The sequence below is a fragment of the Heterodontus francisci genome, chromosome 7 (assembly GCF_036365525.1).
Source record: "Heterodontus francisci isolate sHetFra1 chromosome 7, sHetFra1.hap1, whole genome shotgun sequence".
NCBI lineage: Eukaryota > Metazoa > Chordata > Chondrichthyes > Heterodontiformes > Heterodontidae > Heterodontus > Heterodontus francisci.
In genome coordinates, this window is record NC_090377.1 from 39,188,410 (window position 1) to 39,207,340 (window position 18,931).

The 18,931-nt window shown below is 42.8% G+C and overlaps 1 protein-coding gene across 2 annotated transcripts in view; it reads left to right on the forward strand.

Moving 5' to 3' along the window:
- Positions 1–18,696, forward strand: part of si:ch211-246m6.5 (von Willebrand factor D and EGF domain-containing protein) — a 297,063-nt gene extending 278,367 nt beyond the window's left edge. For both annotated transcript variants that reach the window (XM_068035012.1, XM_068035013.1), the window contains exons 27-31: positions 7,446–7,541; positions 9,340–9,435; positions 10,041–10,136; positions 13,575–13,672; positions 16,391–18,696. In XM_068035012.1, coding sequence (XP_067891113.1) covers positions 7,446–7,541; positions 9,340–9,435; positions 10,041–10,136; positions 13,575–13,672; positions 16,391–16,411 — 407 coding nt within the window. In that variant the 3' untranslated portion in view covers positions 16,412–18,696. The remainder of the gene's footprint in view (positions 1–7,445; positions 7,542–9,339; positions 9,436–10,040; positions 10,137–13,574; positions 13,673–16,390) is intronic.
- Positions 18,697–18,931: the final 235 nt, after the last annotated feature.

Here is an 18,931-nt window from a genome sequence, read left to right on the forward strand (position 1 = left end):
CTGAACGAGGGATTCCTGTTATAAAACCTGACTTTAGTTTTTAAAACTCTAGGATTGAGTTTCCACTTCAAGTGCAGTCAGTGATTCAATTGCAAATTACACCCGTTTTCAAAGTGTTTTCTTCCCCCGAATTTCCCGTCAAATCATTTGCATATCAACAAAATCTGCCATGAACGTGTGCAGTCAGTCAGCATTTTAAAACTTTTTTTAAGTTTTGCTTTAAAAAATATCCATTGATCTATTTAAGAGTGGTAACTTGGTAAAATTTGATTAATACAGCCAAAAGTGGGTTTAGCACAAAAAATAAGGGTTACCTCCTTTGTAAATGGTTGATGACACCAGAATGGCATCTCCAAGCGCAGCTGAAGAATGATACAATGCTGGTCACGGATCCATCAAAGCTATCATCGAACCCACCATTGGCATGCTGAATATGTGCTTCCACTGCCTTGACCGGTCTGGAGCGGTTGGTTCCTCAAAAACTCCTGGCAGCTCAGAGTTCCTCAAAATGTATGAGTCATGACAGCTCCCTGGGAAATGTGCGCAAACATGGCATGATTCTTCTCATGTGATTGCAAATAAGTTGTACGTTCAAAGAGTGGAAGCTTTTGCAATTGACTAAGACAGTAGGCTGGTCCCAGGTAGCTCTAGTGGCCACATGAGTGCAGTTTATCATCACTTGCACACTCTAGGGAACCCAACGGTGGCACCAAAGGCCGCAGACCTTGCTGTCTGGCTGTCCTCGTCTACAGGTAAGTAGATAAAATCATTGGAGACCAGAGACAGAGCGAGAGAGAGGAACACGGCAGGAGCAGCAGGGAAAAATCAAAAAATTATATCAGAGTGTCGTCACAATCAACAGGGAGAGCAGGGAAACAGAGAGCTGCCGGGGTGAGTATACAGGTAAGCTTTTAATTTAATTTAATTTAAATCAAACATAGCATCAAACATCACAGGCAAGCAGGTAGATGATTGGTTTGGGAAGAAGTTGCCTGTTTGGTGAGCATCTGGTAAGTGATTAAGGTCCATTCTAATCCTAACTTCTAAAATAGTAAAGGAACTAGTGGTAAGCTCAATAAAAATATATAAAAAAAGGAAAATAAAATAAATAATTGAATGAAGTAATTAAGTGGTTAATTAAAACACATTAAGGATGGCAGGACAGGTGATGTGTCACGGTTGCAGCGTGTAGGAGCTCCTGGATGCCAGTGTGATCCAGGGCAAACACGTCTGTAGTAAGTGTTTGGGGCTCGAAGAGCTTCAGCTCAGAGTCATTGAACTGGAGTCCGAGCTGCAGACACTGCGACACATCAGGGAGGGGGACAGTTATCTGGACATTTTGTACCAGGAGGTGGTCACACCTCTTAGGATAGGGTCTTCTGATTTGGTCAGTGGTCAGGGAGAGGAGAGTGTGGCTGCAGCTGAGGCAGGTAAGGGGACCCAGAGGGCAGGAGTGCAGGAGCCTTAGCCTTTGCGATTGTCCAACAGGTTTGAGGTTCTTTCAGCTTGTTTGGATGAGAGTGGGGGCTGCAGGGTGGATGACCAACCTGACCATGGTACCAGGGTACAGGAAACCATTCAAGTGGAGGGAGAAAAAAGATATGTAATGGTAGTAGGGGACAGTAGAGTTAGGGGGATTGGCACTGTTCTCTGCAGCAAAGAGTGAGTGTCCAAACGGCTGTGTTGCCGGCCCGGTGCCAGGGTTCGGGACCTCTGCTCAGGGCTGGAGAGGAACTTACAGTGGGAGGAGGAGGATCCAGTCGTCATGGTCCATGTAGGTACCAACGACATAGGCAGGAGGAGGAAAGAGTTTCTGCATTGTCAGTATGAGGAACTAGGCACCAAATTAAGAAGCAGAACCTCAAAAGTAATAATCTCTGGATTATTACCTGAGCCACGTGCAAATTGGCATAGGGCAAATAGGATCAGAGAAATGAATGCGTGGCTCAAAGACTGGTGTGGTAGAAGTGGGTTCCGGTTCGAGGGACACTGGCACCAGTACTCGGGAAAGTGGTGGCTGTACAGTTGGGACAGTCTACACCTGAACCATGCTGAACCAGTGTTCTAGCAAGCCGCATAACTAGGGAATTGGAGAGGGTTTTAAATTGAATAATGGTGGCAAGGGATCAAATTTGATAAGATATGGTAAATCAAGGAGTAGAGACAAGGCAAAAGAGAAAGGTATTAATATGGGAACTGATAAACAGACTGTGACAGGAAGGGACAGAGCATTCAAATCTAAGAGTAAATCAACAGATAAGGCTAGAGGTTACAAAAATAATAAAAGGACAAAATTAAAGGCTCTGTATCTGAATGCACTTAGCATTCAAAACAAAACAGATGAACTGAGAGCACAAATAGAAGTAAATAAGTCCGAACTGATAGCCATTACAGAGACATGGCTGCAGGACGACATAGATTGGGACCTGAATATTGAAGGGCATATGGCATTTAGGAAGGACAGGAAACTAGGAAAAGGTGGAGGGGTACCTCTGTTAATTCATGATGGTATTAGAGAGGGATAACCTAAGTTTAGGAGACCAGGATGTAGAAGCAGTTTAGGTAGAGATGAGAAATCATAAAGGCAAGAAATCACTTGTGGGAGTGGTGTACAGGCCACCGAACATTAACCACACTGTAGAATGGGGTATAAAGGAAGAAACAATGGTAGCTTGTCAAAAAGGTACAGCGATAATTATGGGGGATTTTAACCTACATATAGACTGGAAAAATCAGATTGGCAGAGGTAGCCTAGATGAGGACTACATAGAATGTTTGCGGGATAATTTCTTGCAACAGTACATTCTGGAGCCAACCAGAGAGCAGGCGATACTAGACCTGGTATTGTGCAACAAGATAGGATTAATTAGTGACCTCATAGTTAAGGCGTCCCTAGGCAGCAGCGATCATAATATGATTGAATTTTACATTCAGTTTGAGGGAGAGAAGAATCAAACTTAAAGAAAAAGTATATAATTGCGCACAGATGGGTGGCAGGTCAGAAAATTGGACAGAATATAAAAAACAGCAAAGATTGACTAAAAGATTGATAAGGAAGGTAAAATTAGAATACGAGAGAAAGCTAGCTAGAAATATAAAGACAGGTAGTAAGAGTTTCTATAGATATTTTAAAAAGAAAAGAGTTCACAAAGTGAGCATTGGTCCTATAGAAAGTGAGTCTGGGGAATTAATAATGGATAATAAGGAGATGGCAGATGAATTGAACAGATATTTTGCATTGGTCTTCACTATTGAGGATACAAGTAACATCCCAGTATTAGCTGTAAGCCAGGAAATGGAAGGGAGGGAGGAACTCAAGAAAGTTGCAATCACCATGGAAGTGGTACTGAACAAATTGTCGGAGCTGCAGGCTGACAGGTCTCCGGGTACTGATGGACTTCATCCTAGGGTGTTAAAAGAAGTGGCTAATGAGATAGTTGATGCGTTAGTTTTCATTTTCCAAAATTCACTAGATTCGAGGAAGGTTCCGTTAGATTGGAAAATAGTGAATGTAACTCCTTTATTCAAAAAGGGAGTGAGACAGAAAAAAGGAATCTACAGGCCAGTTAGCCTAAGATCTGTTTTAGGGAAAATGTTAAAAACTATTATTAAAGACGGTCTCGCGGGGCATTTCGAAAAATTCAAGGTAATCAGGCAGAGTCAACAAGGCTTTGTGAAAGGGAAATCATGTTTAACCAATTTATTGGCGTTCTTTGAGGGAGTTACATGTGCTGTGGATAAAGGGGAATCGGTGGATGTATTGTAGTTAGATTTCCAGAAGGCATTTGAAAAGGTGCCACATCAAAGGTTATTGCAGAAAATAAAAGCTCATGGTTACATGTTACATATTGGCATGGATAGAAGATTGGCGAGCTAACAGGAAACAGAGAGTAGGCATAAATGGGTCATCTGGTTGGCAAGATGTAATGAGTGGTGTGACACAGGGATCTGTTCTGGGGCCTCAATTTTTTACAATTTATATAAATGACTTAGATGAAGGGACCGAAGGTATGGTTGCTAAATTTGCTGATGACAAAAAGATAGGTAGAAAAGTAACTTGTGAATAGGACATAAGGGGGCTACAAAGGGATATAGATAGGTTAAGTGAGTGGGCAAAGTCCTGGCAAATGAGTATAATGTGGGCAAGTACGAAATTGCCAATGTGGCAGGCAGAATAAAAAAGAAGCATATTATCTAAATGGTGAGAGATTGCAGAGCTCTGAGATGCAGAGGAATCTGGGTGTCCTGGTGCATGAATCGCTAAAGGTTAGTATGCGGGTACAGCACGTAATTAGGAAAGCTAATAGAATGTTATCGTTTATCGCAAGGGGAATTGAATATAATAGTAGGGAGGTTCTGCTTCAGCTATACAGGGCATTAGTGAGACCACATCTGGAGTGCGGTGTACAGTACTAGTCTCCTTATTTAAGGAAGGATGTAAATGTGTTGGAGGCACATTTCTGCCTCACCAATCTGCCTGCCGCAGATGCTTCTGTCCATGACAGTATTGGTAGGAGTGAGCACCGCACAGTCCTTGTGGAGACGAGTTCCCGCCTTCAAATTGAGGATACCGTCCATCGTGTTGTGTGGCACTATCACCGTGCTAAGTGGGATAGATTTCGAACAGATCTAGCAATGCAAAACTGGACATCCATGAGGCGCTGTGGGCCATCAGCAGCAGCAGAATTGTACTCAACCACAATCTGTAACCTCACGGCCGGCATATCCCCCACTCTACCATTACTATCAAGCCAGGAGACCAACCTGGTTCAATGAAGAGTGCAGGAGGGCATGCCAGGAGCAGCACCAGGCATACCTCAAAATGAGGTGTCAACCTAGTGAGGCTACAACCCAGGACTATTTGCATGCCAAACTGCGTAAGCAGCATGCAATAGACAGAGCTAAGCGATCCCATAACCAATGGATCAGATCTAAGCTCTGCAGTCCTGCCACATCCAGCCGTGAATGGTGGTGGACAATTAAACAACTAACTAGAGGAGGTGGCTCCACAAATATCCCTATCCTCAATGATGGGGGAGCCCAGCACATCAGTGTGAAAGATAAGGCTGAAGCCTTTGCAACAATCTTCAGCTAGAAGTGCCAGGTTGATGATCCATCTCGGCCTCCTCCTGAAGTCCCCAGCATCACAGATGCCAGACTTCAGCCAATTCGATTCACTCTGCGTGATATCAAGAAACGACTGAAGGCACTGGATACTGCAAAAGCTATGGGCCCTGACAATATTCCGGCAATGGTACTGAAGACCTGTGCTCCAGAACTTGCCGCGCCCCTAGCCAAGCTGTTCCAGTACAGCTACAACACTGGCATCTACCCTGCAATGTGGAAAATTGCCCAGGTATGTCCTGTACACAAAAAGCAGGACAAGTCAAACCCGGCCAATTACCGCCCCATCAGCCTACTCTCAATCATCAGTGAAGTGATGGAAGGTGTCATCAACAGTGCCATCAAGCGGCACTTGCTTAGCAATAACCTGCTCAGTGACGCTCAGTTTGGGTTCTGTCAGGTCCACTCAGCTCCTGACCTCATTACAGCCTTGGTTCAAACATGGACAAAAGAGCTGAACTCAAGAGGTGAGGTGAGAGTGACTGCCCTTGACATCAAGGCAGCATTTGACCGGGTATGCATTGAGGAGCCCTAGCAAAACTGAGGTCAATGGGAATCAGGGGGAAAACCCTCCGCTGGCTGGAATCATACCTAGCACAAAGGAAGATGGTTGTGGTTGTTGGAGGTCAATCATCTCAATTATTTTCTAATTCAATCGGGCTACAGTAATGAGTTCCTTAGTAATTTTTTTTAATTAGTTCAAATCCTTTCAAAAGTTATTAATGTTCTAGCACCCAAAAGTTTGAGCTTAATTTTGGATTCTCCTCGAAGGTCTGCGAACAAGCAGTGGAAACTCCCAATGGTGAGTAATTCACCCTGAGGACAGGGCGCAATGTCATTAAAACTAGTGCGTGCAAAAGATTACGGAAACGCAAGTTGCGCTGAATGCAATTTGTGCCTAAAATTCCATGATTTGTGCGTCTGTTATGCTGATATCAAAGGAATTGCACTGAGAAAACCAGCGCGATCAAGCAGAAAGTCCAGGCCCATTTCCTTTTTGTGAAAAGCATAAACAATTTTGTTTGTTTCTAAGAAATAAATAATCTTCCCTATTATATTTTTTCTTATTTTTTTTCCCCAGTATCAGCAGGTTTCAGAAAACACAGTGGGCGGAATTTAATGGGCCCTTGGGATCAGGGCTATTGGGGGGGGAGGGGTGGGGGGCGGCCAATAGAACAATGACGGAAGTAGGTGGTGGGCCCATTGCCTGCCAGACACCTTGCAATGAAGTTGGGGGTGGGAAAGGCCAAAGCTGGCCTTCCCATCCAGAGGCCAATTGAGGCCCTTCTGTGGCCAATTAATAACCACGTAAGAGCCTCTTCCGGCCGCCGATGGAATTAAATCAGTGGCGGGGGTAGGCGGGGGGGCCACTTCCATGCGGGGAGGCCACAGAGTAAAACAAGCTGGCCTCCCTGCGCAGTTGGTGGTCTTCCGCCATGAGCAATCTGTGGCTCACGGAGGGCCCCTGGCAGCAAAGGCCGCCCCTCTGCTAACCCCCCAGGCCCCAACAACCACCCTCCTCCTCCCACCACGCTTACCTGAGGTCCAGGGCTCCAACGATGGCCCTGGTCCCAGGCTTGGTGTAGTACCGGCATTGGCCATTGCACCTGGTGCCGCTTTCAATACTACTGAGCTGCCAGCCCTCTGATTGGCCAGCAGCTCTTGGAGGCGAGGTCCCCCTCCTAAATGGATGGGGACCACTGCGCCAGGCAGTTAATTGCCCAAGCAAGTTGAATTGCGCTGGGGGGGGTGGTGGGGTCATAATGGCCGAGGCGGAGGTCCCCTTCCCTTTTTGGCCCAGCATTGGGACCTCCACTGACTCCACTAAATTCAGCCCAGCTTGTGCAGGATTTCCAAATATTCTGGTACCAATGGGAATTAAAATGATGACATGTTATTGAGTAATTTCTGTAGGAATCCAATGTACACTTCCACCTTTTCAGTAATAGGGGGAGACTGTTTAAAAGAACTATTTCGGGGCAGTAGCCAAGAAGGCACACAGGAAAATTACCCTTCAAAATTAGCCAAATTACTTTCCATAATGAACTTTCAGAAATTCAAAACCAGCACAGCAAACACAGCAAGAAATCAAGCTCTGAGTTTTAATTGGAACAGTGAAGCATGCTTGAATAATGCAAGTCTAATTCCGAACCACAGAACCTCTCATAGAAAGTAAGAAGTTTATAATATGTTTATTTTAATATGTGTAAACAGTAATTGTGTAACAGTATTGCTTTGCCTGAAATGTATTTATAAAGTGAAGGAGGTGTCTGAATGGATGTACCTATGCTAATAGTAAAATTCAATCTTTTCCTTTGCAGCTGTTTGCAATCCCCCCTGTAAGAATGGTGGTCACTGTATGCGAAACAATGTGTGCTCCTGTCCTGATGGCTCCACAGGAAGAAGATGTCAGAAGAGTGAGTTCTACTCTCCTCTTGTGCCAACATTTTTCAGAGACAGATTTAATCATCTTTTATACCATAGGAAAGATTTAACAATCTGATCTTAGATCGAGAAGTATCAGTCAGGTTAATAGTAAGAGATGAGCAGGAAACCCTTGTTTATTGCAAGATAGTCTTTGCTTTTATTTTGTTTTGATACAAGCTCTTTTGTGGCATTGTCAGAAGACATTAAACATTTTTTTAAATTCCACTCTTACGAACTAAACAAAGGAGCACCTACCTTCCCTTTAGCTTTAGGGGTTAGGATCAGTTCACTCCTCCTGTGCTGACTTTCTCCCATTCTGGTGATGGACAATGGGTGGGTGCTCCTCCTGTCTATTTCAGCCTCAAGACCACTTAGAACACTCTGCATTTGAATACTATTAAATCCTATCAGGCTGTTTGGATTTCTGCATTAACTGTCCAATGGCACCAAAGGTTGCATTTTCCAGCCAGTGAAATTGGTACCACAGGTGCAGAAAAGTCATGACGGAGATGGGAAATCACTAGAGCCCCGTTCAGTGGATCCTGATTACATTTACACTGCTTATGCAGGTGTCTTCGGCTGTGGTTTGACATGAAATGTGCAAGAGCTTTATTGAGATCATAATTCCGATGCAAAAGATGAGGACTTACCTGAAGGAGCAATTATAGTCCATGTCACAGCTCTACATCTGACTCTGCTAATCCACCAGAGTCTGTGAAGGCAGTTCACCATGATAGGTACATCATTTCCTTTGAATAGATTTGTGACAGCTTGGCGGGTATGACCAGTCAGGCTTTTGTCAATTTGTCAGCATAACATACTATGATTGAGGTGTTTCCAAAGAACCATTGAACCTAAGGGTTATTTCATATCTGGACCATCAGCCTGCCCTGAGAATAGCCATTCATCATCTGCCAAATTGAGCCATGTACACCTCGGTCTTCAAATGCAAATTTATAAGTAGCTACAGTTGGGCACAGGACATGGCCTGCCTGGCATGCATCTGTTAGTCCTCCCCTGTCCAAAAAGTGTAAGTGGAGGAATTCCAATTAATGACAGTATTAAATTGGGCGTAAAAAAGCAGCAGCAGAGCAATTATGACAAAGGCTCATAAAAGCTGAACTCGAAGCTGGGGAAAAAATGTAGAAATGCCCTTAAAACTACTGGATATTTTAACCAGGAACTTCAATCTTCCATAACTAAGTCAGAACCTAGAAAGCTGAAACACCTGAGGCAATGGGTGTTACGATGTTATTCCAGCTTCATTTAAATATTACTGTGAAATTCCTGCCTATTTTGGAACAGACTAAATTCAGCCTGATAAAGTGCCACTTCAAATTAGATGCATGGAATCACTTCGCTCAGTTTATTTTTAATAAGCCATTGATCATTCTTGTGTTTGCTGTTTCTAATCATCTTCTTCTTCTTCTTCTTTGGCCTCCTTGTCTCGAGAGACAATGGGTAAGCGCCTGGAGGTGGTCAGTGGTTTGTGGAGCAGCGCCTGGAGTGGCTGTAAAGGCCAATTCTAGAGTGACAGACTCTTCCACAGATGCTGCAGAAAAATTTGTTTGTCGGGGCTGTTACACAGTTGGCTCTCCCCTTGCGCTTCTGTTTTTTTTCCTGCCAACTGCTAAGTCTCTTCAACTCGCCACACTTTAATAAGCCATTGATCATCCTTGTGTTTGCTGTTTCTAATAATTTTTACAAATACTAGATAAACAGGTCAGTATCCTGTCCCATACGAAGTTTTACAATTTGAAATATTTGTCCACATTCTCCTTCCTTCAGGTGTCTGTGAGCCAATGTGCATGAATGGAGGGAAGTGTGTGCGCCCAGATATTTGTGACTGTCCATCAGGGTGGAAAGGGAAGCGATGCAATCAACGTAAGTGCACCTCAGAATGGGTAGGAGTGTAATGAATAGAGAATTTGATTAAGCTACATCTGATTTTCAAGACTACAATCAGTTTGGTAGAAGCTAATAAAATCCAGCAATTTGAATACAGAAACAAGTCATTCAGTCCATCCAATCTGCGCCAGTCTATTTCTCCACATGAGCCATCTAGTCTAATCCAACTGTCCTCTTCACTCTGCCCACCATTTAGTGTTGTTCAAATTTTCTTTTTAAAGAATTTATCAAGTTTGCTTTCACAACTGTTTTGTAGCAGCCAATTCCATATGTTCATCACTTACTGTGTCAACAAACTTTTTCTAATCTTCCCTTTAATTCCTTTAGTGGTTATATTAAATTTGTCAGCTCTCATTGTAGCCTCACCAACAAGTGGAAATCATGTATCACTATGTAGCTTATCATAATCTTGAAGACCTTTATCAAGTCACCCATTAATTTTCTCAGCTTCAGAGAAAAGGGCCTAGATTCTCAATAGCAGCTTTTTTAACTTCAGATTTGGTTTCACTCAGCAGCACCAGATTCATACATAGAGTTTATATTTTAATGAATAGATTTTCAATTATTACTTGTGTACACAGCGATTTGTCTGCAAAACTGCCAGAATGGTGGGGAATGTGTGGGACCGAGTACCTGTCACTGTCAGCCAGGCTGGGAAGGAATGCTGTGTCAAATCCGTAAGTAACTGAAGCGAGCCTACAGTCAATGTAATTGCATTTTGTGTCACCAGTGCAGCCTCTTTTTCATTTACCAACCTTTTAACTTATAGATTTTTAATATCTTTGTGATGTAATAAAATGGACCTTAATCTCTGTAAAATTGGCTGCCTGAACCTTATATATCCCTGCTGTTAGTATGGATTAGAGGCTGCCTAAACACATCTGTCTCTGTGCTATTTTTGAGGATCAGAGTCTGTCTAACCTCTAGAACCATGGAATGTTACAGCACAGAAGACAGTCTTTCAACCCATCTTGGCTGAATGGGCTCTTTGCCCAAGCAATCCTAAACTAATCCAACTGCTCTGCTCTCTCCATAGCAATGGATCTTACTCCGTTTCAAATATTTATCTAATTTTGCCTTCAATAAGCTATGGTTTCTGCCTCAACCATTCCCTCTGGCAAAGTAATCCATTGACATTTTTTCTAATCCCTCTCCTCGGTAATAATTTTAAATTGATGACCCCTCTTCACTAACTCCCCAACTGTAGAAATAGTCTTTTCAATTCACTATCAAAACTCTTCTTAATTTAAAAAAAAATCCTTGAAATTACCTTTTATCCACTGCAATAGAAATAGTCCCCAGTATCTCAGGTCTCTCCTCATAATTATGGTTTCTTCAGAATGGCTTAGTCACACCAAAGTCAGTGGCTGTGGTTCGAAACTAAAGGTTCTTTTGTGTTACAAAAGTCCAGCTGATAGTTGGGAATGGGGTGTGTAGCATCTCCTATAACAGAAAATATAAACACGGCAACTTAACATTGTTCCTGCAGGAGCCTTCACTTATTATGGCCTGCTGCTGGCTCCACTTCCACCCAACATCAGATGGAAAATGTTATCAGGAGAGAAAGTGAAACCAGAAGGCTGGGATAGCATTGTTATCAGAGTAGGGATTGAAAGAAGTTACTCAGATTGGTAAATGGTCGGAAGCGATGTTCCACAAGGATCATTGCTGTTCACTATTGTTCATGATTTACATAAATGTTTTCCACGTGGCGGAGGTGGGCTCTGCGCAGGCGCTGGTGCCATTTTTAAAGGGCTGCCACACCTGCACATTTGAAGCCCATAATCCCCACCAAAACACTGAAATGATTTTGGGCACATACCCCCACCACTCCCCCTCCCCCCCCACCCACACAATACAAAGGAAATAAATAGCTGCCCCACTCCCGCAAAACACTTGCATTTAATATGTGACGTTTCTGCCTACAACTGCACAAAGTGCAGAGGTCATCCCACCCCCCCCCCCCCATTACACTAAAAATCGTAAGATCCCCCCTTTCCCACCTCAGTGACACCCGCTTTCCCTTGACGGGAAAGCGAAGGCACATGAGTGCCGGTTGCTGCACGCAAGATCGCGGACAGCCGACAAAATCTCAGTGAAAGGTCTGTTAATTTATTCATGTCCTTTATTTAAGGTGGGTCCTGTTGCCGATCGGCGGGGTGGCCACCACAGAGCCTCGTCGCCACCGGGAAGATTGGGCCCGGCAATGCTAGTGTCAGGCTCCGTGGCACGGCACTGCTGGTGCAACCATCCACCCCCCGCCCTCCCACACCCCACCCCAACCACAGAGGTTGACATTGGGAGCTGAACAAAATACAGTCCTACTTCTGTAAATCAGAACTTGATAGTTGGTCCAGATCTGGAGTTGCAGTATTTTCTAAAAATACTTTTTTGAGACTTTCAATAGGTTTTATCTAACATATTCTGTTGACATAGCGTCCAGCACTAAGAAACTCATAGAGCTGCTCCTACAATGTACTTCCATTATTGGCTCAGCATTTCATTATGTTTAAGGAACTTATTAAAATGTGCAGTGATAGTGAATTTACCGATATACTGCCAATGGCATAATATACCTGCAGTATTTATATTGCCTCTTGTACCACTGACAGGATTGGGTAGGTCAAAGAGGTACACAATCAAATGCTGGCACTGAATTTAATTCCCCTCTCTCCCATACTGATAAGTCAGCTCCAGCCCAAGTCCTGAACCAGTTTGAAGGCAGGTAGAGAACTTCATATAACTAAAATGGCTGTACAATAGATACTTTGGGTTGGATTTTACCCGAGGCGGACGGGTAGGCTTCCGCCTAGCCCAGGAATCCGTTCCGTATTTTACGGGTCCCCGGGCTTTAATTGTCCTGAGGCGGGACTTCCGCCCACTTGAGGGAGGAGGTCCCGCCTTGGTGAACTGCCAGCCAATCAGTGGGCCGGCAGCTCTTAATCCCAGCAGTGCCACCAGGAGCGGTGGCCACTGCTGGGACTGCAGCCCAGCCGATGCCATGGATCCAAGAAATTGGGTAAGTTGGGGATGCCTCACCAGGGGAATTGGCCCTGCCCTGGTGAGGCTAGGGTGGTCGTTTGTGGGGAGGGGGCGTCTTGGGTCCCGGGGGTAGGTTGGGAGGCAGGGGCGGTCCTCAAACGGGCACCTGTGCTTGACTGCCATGCCCCCCCCCCACTTTCGCTGGGCGGCCTTTCACGCCCCCAGCACGCCTGCTTGCCACGGGTAAAATACCCCTGGAGGCAGGCGAGGGCCCTTAAGTGACCGTTAAGTGGCCACTTTAGGGCCTTGATTGGCCTCGGGTGGGCGGGCCGTTTCCTCCCCCCGCCCGACCACCGTAAAGTTCACTGGAAGCAGGAGCGGGGCGGGTAGGCCTCCCGGAGCCTCCCGCTCAATTTTACGCCACCCTCATACCATCAACCGTCCCGCTGGGGCGGTGTAAAATTCAGCCTATTGTGTACACACAATTTTTTTTTTTTTACTTCCTGGATTTCTTTATTCAGTACAAATACGAACAAAAGTAAATGGGAAAAGGGCCCCGGAAGTGCAGAAGGTATTAGTTTAGGCAGGCATCAAGATCAGTGCAGGCTTGGAGGGCCGAATGGCCTGTTCCTGTGCTGTACTGTTCTTTGTTCTTTGTACTAGGATTTATTTTATTGGGAGAGCAGGCCCTGTTAAGGAAGCAGTAGCCATTCTTTCTCCACTCTCAGCTTTCAGAACTGCAACTGGTAGAAGCAGGTTCACAATACAGCGGCAACATGGATGTCCAAATTAATTCCAGTGCCTGTGTTATAAAGCCACATGCGCCAATCTCACGATGAAATTAACAATCAAATGTATCAAAAAGTTATACCTGACCACCTTTGACCACCAGCTCGTCATCTCAATCAACTGATCATAGAAACACTACAGTTAGCTAGAGTACCTCAGGCATGGGAGGGAATATTAGCCAGGGTTCTTTTTTGTGAGTGTTGTACTAAGACAGTTGCAAAACGTCTGTTGCATGTTTGCATGTTAATAGAAAATGTTCTTCCATGTCTTCTGATTTAACTGTGTAGGTAATCATCTCACATTTGGAAGCCTGGCTTCATATTTGTTCCTAATTTTGTTTCCAGCGATCTGTGAACAGAAATGTTTGTTTGGAAGTAAGTGCATCAGGCCAAATGTGTGCGCCTGCAGGAGAGGATACATGGGTCTAGCCTGTGCCAGAAAGGTAAAGCTGGAAATGAAATAATGAAAGATTGTTTTAGACAATAACCAAGTTCTGAAAGGGACCTCCATCACTTTGATCTGGTAAAATGTTTGGGGGACCATAAACAGAAAATCGCTGGGATTTACAGTGATTTTTAGTGGTCCCATTTATTCTTCTTTCATTTTCTAAGTAACTTGGTACATCTGTTGCCCATGCTGTATGCTGCAAACCGCTTACTGGCTTAGCTCACCAATAAAGAATAGCCAATTGGAGGAAGTACTGGAGGGCTGTAAGTACCCCAGAGCCCTACCAGGATGTTAATGGTTCACCAACTTGAGTAGAAAGGGATGGAAAATGTTGGATTTTTTGTGCTAACCCATTGAAAAAGAATCATGTTCCAATAGGTAAAATACTTGCTACAGTAGAATTTACCATTAATGGCAGCATAATGAAAAGCCTGCCAAAGAAATTCTACTAAAACTCTAGTTTAAATATAATTTTTTTTTATTCATTCATGGGATGTGGGCGTCGCTGGCTAGGCCAGCATTTATTGCCCATCTGTAATTGCCCTTGAGAAGGTGCTAGTGAGCTGCCTTCTTGAACCACTGCAGTCCATGTGGGGTAGGGACACCCATAGTGCTGTTAGGAAGGCAGTTCCAAGATCTTTACCCAGCAACAGTGAAGGAACGGCGATATAGTTCCAAGTCAGGATGGTGTGTGGCTTGGAGGGGAACTTGCAGGTGGTGGTGTTCCTAACCATTTGCTGACCTTGTCCTTCAAGGTGGTAGTGGTCATGGGTTTGGAAAGTGCTGTCTAAGGAGCCTTGGTGCGTTGCTGCAGTGCATCTTGTAGATGGTACACCTTGTAGATGGTACACACTGCTGCCACTGTGTGTCGGTGGTGAAGGGAGTGAATGTTTGTGGATAGGGTGCCAGTCAAGCGGGTTGCTTTGTCCTGGATGGCGTCAAGCTTCTTGAGTGTTGTTGGAGCTGAATCCATCCAGGCAAGTGGAGAGTATTCCATCACACTCCTGACTTGTGCCTGGTAGGTGGTGGACAGGCTTTGGGGAGTCAGGAGGTGAGTTACTCGCCGCAGAATTCCTAGCCTCTGACCTGCTCTTGTAGCCACGGTATTTATATGGCTACTCCAGTTCAGTTTCTGATCAATGGTATCCCTCAGGATGTTAATTTAAAATGTTGTGCTACTTAAAATTCTTATGAAGCAAATGTGCAGTAAAAATATAACCTTAATTTTTGTTCTGTACCAAATTTTGTCACCGTGATTAAGAAATCTATTTTAATCCGTTTCTGAAGATTACAGTTGATCATTGCTTAATGCACAATTAAGAAAAATCACAGCAGCGCTGCAAATGTTCATTACCAGCAGTGCAGCGTTATGAGTGGGTTATAAGTGGGTCACTATTTTGATTCATTCATTTCCTTGGGCAATTACTTTGTTTTTCTGTGTTAATGACTACATTTCGATGAATTTACACATGGATCTTTACAAGTGTCCCCTTTTAGACAGCAAGTGTATTGAAAGTTCATCCACATTTTAAGGTAATTGACAAAAGAACCAGAGGTAGCATGAGGGGAAAAAATTTAAGCAGCAAGTTGTTACAATCTGGAATGCCCTACCCGAATGAGTAGTGGATGCACATTCAATTATAACTTTGAAAAGGGAATTGGATAATTACTTGAAGGGGATAAATTTGCAGGGCTACGGGGAAGGAGCAGGGGTTGGGACTAATTGTATAGCTTTAGCAAAGTGCTTGCACAGGAACAATGGGCCAAATGGCCTTCTACTGTGCTGTGTCATGCTATGAGTACAACAGCTAAAGTAGTGCCAAACCAACTTAAATCTTAACTTTGGTAATGTTGCTGCATTGATAGTGAGCAACATAGAATCAAATTTCCTTTCATTCTGAGTTTCCAAGTAAATGAGACTTGGCAAGCCTGCAACATTTGTTAGCATCCAAACCAGTATTCAGAGAACCGTTACCCAGAAATGACTATTTTTATTCTTTGCAGCAGATTTGATAATATATATACTTAAAACACTAAGTTTGGTGACGAGCAATCATTTTCTGGCTCTAAATTTGAGTATCAGGAAATTTATCCCAATAACTAGCATATTTAGTTTGTAACTCCATTTCCTGCCCCCCCACCCCACCCGTCCCCACCCCACTTACCAATGCATTAATAATGCAAGGTAATGTAGATTCTCTTCACTACTCTCATTGGCTTACCAGTTGGATACTGACCTCTGCTTATCAGCATATCTACACTAAATCAATCAGGAATGACATGAACATTTCAACAAAATTCAACGATATTATAAAAAACATCAGTGTAAATCACTCCTTGTAGATCTCAGTGACCAAGCAGGTCTTTTGATCCAGTCTTTAGTATGTGCAGGACAACAACTCAGGATGACCTACTCTTCGTTTCCCTCCCTCTCGGTGAAGAGACATCTGAGGGCATATTTTCCAATCAGTTATGACCAATTATCAGGCATGAAGTCAGCCTATTTGGCGGCCCACCTGATTTTACCGTTGGTCTTATACTGGTGCAAGAAGCACCCAGCAGTTAATTAAAATGAGGCCCCTTTATAACATCATTCAGCTATCCAAACACTTTCCGACAGTTCATTCTGTTGTTAGCATGTCAATCATCAATCATATAGCCTCCTGTCTTAGTATAACACTTGAAACACTGATTTAATTTTTATATATTGTAGCTTCCAGTTGGACGAGGATAATGAGCCTGAAGTGTCGGAGCTGCTTAGTCTGACCTGTGATAGGTCACAGTGGTGGATCACACATTCACAAAGCTTCACGGTGAAATGGTGTGAAGAAAACATCACTGTGTCTACATTTTCATATCAATATGTCTCAGAGAAGTGGTTTGGAACGGTTCCACAAAATAATTATCACCACATAATTGAAAATAGTAATGCAGGAAGTAAAGGTGTTGCTGTATAATTGTATAATTTATATATATATATATTAAATGTAATTTTCCAGTCATGTTACAGGATCATATACTATACTTTGCTTTCCACATTTCTGTTGCCAGTATTCCCCTGTAGTCTGACTACCTCATAAATATAGATTATTGCTTCCTCATGCAGCCAAATGTTCTCAGCTGAGACAGTTAAACTTCACACTGCAGCATCTGCAAGTTGTATCTCACAGCACATGACTATTGACTTATATTTATGTATCATAACACCACTCTGTTTATTGCTTTTATTGCAGTGGTGCTAATGCTTTAGACCCCCATATTGATTTTTATTCCATTAAAATGCAACCAACATTGCAGTAGATGCCTCTGTTTTGTCATTCTCCCTGTAAGTATTGCAACCTTAAAATTTAATGGATTGTTCATCCACAGCACAAAACTACTCATAATTTGGCACCAATTGACAATCATATCCGGAAAGACCACTAATGGGAGAAATTGAAATGTCAGTCTAGTGCAGTAAGAGTAGTAAGGCACATTGTTGGGGCAAAGTAGAGGCTGCAGCACTCTGCATCTGACCCCATTCAGTACTTGGCCCAGGAGTGCTCAATGCTGAGATCAACTGCAAAAAGTGGAAAATGTTCCATTCCCCACTACTGACATCCCTCAGTTTGATGTAAACAACATATACTTATGAAAATTGAGTCCTCATCATCAGAGGCTAGACTTCACCTTTTGAAGAACACAAATCGTTTGGCAAGTGTGGCCAAAGAAATCCTTATAGGAACTTCGAAATCCTTGTGAGTTATTAGTAAGGCTCAGTATTTGTGTCAAGTTGTATAATCCATTTCTAACAATACAAATAATGTAATTTTAGTGTATTTTAAAATGATCAAACATTGTTTTGTGAATTATATTTACTAACTAGTTGATGTCTTACATACACTATCAGACAGGGACAGACTTTAAATAACAAACAGCCTTTCCAAAAAAAATTTCATAGCCATACTATTATTCCACTTCTGATATGAAATGAACAGAAAGGACCAAGAGTGGGACCAATTGGATATCTCTTTCAAAGAGTCAGCACAGACATGACGGGCCAAATGTCTGCGTTCTGTGTTGTAAGATTCTATACTCCAAATGAATGTCTGAATAAAGTACGGGGTTGTGCCATATAAAGGGTAGAGTGCAATGATATGAAAACAGTAACCTCTGCAGTTTGAGAAAATACTTCCATTTAATTGTAAGCTCTAGGCAGAGAATTTACTCAGTATACTTTTAGCACCACTACAGTGTTGTCTCTTAAATGTTAGTATGGCACTTTGGTGCAGCCACACTAGGCATTTTGTTTATGTCACTAGAATTCAGTACAACACAATACTGCATGCATGACATTCTCATACCAAATCCACCTACAGATAAAAAAAAGCACAGGGGTGCAATTCTAAATGTATCCTTCCAAATTTTTTGTCTGAAAAAGGCAAATATTTGCTATTTAATACAAAGGTAAAGTCCAGTTGCTTACAACTCTATCACTGGTAACAGAAATTTGAGGTCAGTGAATTAAAGCTATCATATTGGCACCACACTGAAGTGTAGTGGGTTAAGTGTGGTTTTATTTCCCTATTGCTAACAATACACTAAGTACGAATAGTTACAACACTGCCATGCTGGGATTTCCCTCAGTAGACTACTCGTTATTATTCTTTAAGCTTTACACGGAGGTTGATGTATGTTATTTGTTATATAAAGCCAACTGGAAGCAAGCCATCATTGCATCCTAGTGTTCAACTTGCGTTTACTCAATGCTGACTGGACTAATGCATAAAAATAGGCAGCTTCATGAATTTGATACAGTTTCATCATCAGCTTTCAACAGCAACTTTTGGGGACTAAAGCAATACATGGATATTTTTCCACACTTTCCATTCTTTTGTAACTATAACTAACTTATTGGTTGAATGAAAATATTAGTTTTATGAATTTTTGTACAATTTACTTTTGTATATATTAACAAGAAATTGTGTGTATCCTTATGATATTGTTCAAGTAAAACCATATTTGTAATATTTTTTCCAGCTCATTCTTGATTTCTGAATATATATAAATCTGGTGCCAAGATAGTTGTATACTCTCCATTTAAGTGAATAAAATGCTTTTAAAAATGGCAAAGTATTCTTTAACTCATTTGCTGCTTTCAAGGTTTTGCCTAAATAGGCAAGTACTTGTCTGAGGCAAACAAACAAGTTTTCAGGAGACCACAAGAGTCCATTACCCATCATCAAACTAGCTAGCAAACATTTTACCTCTTTTT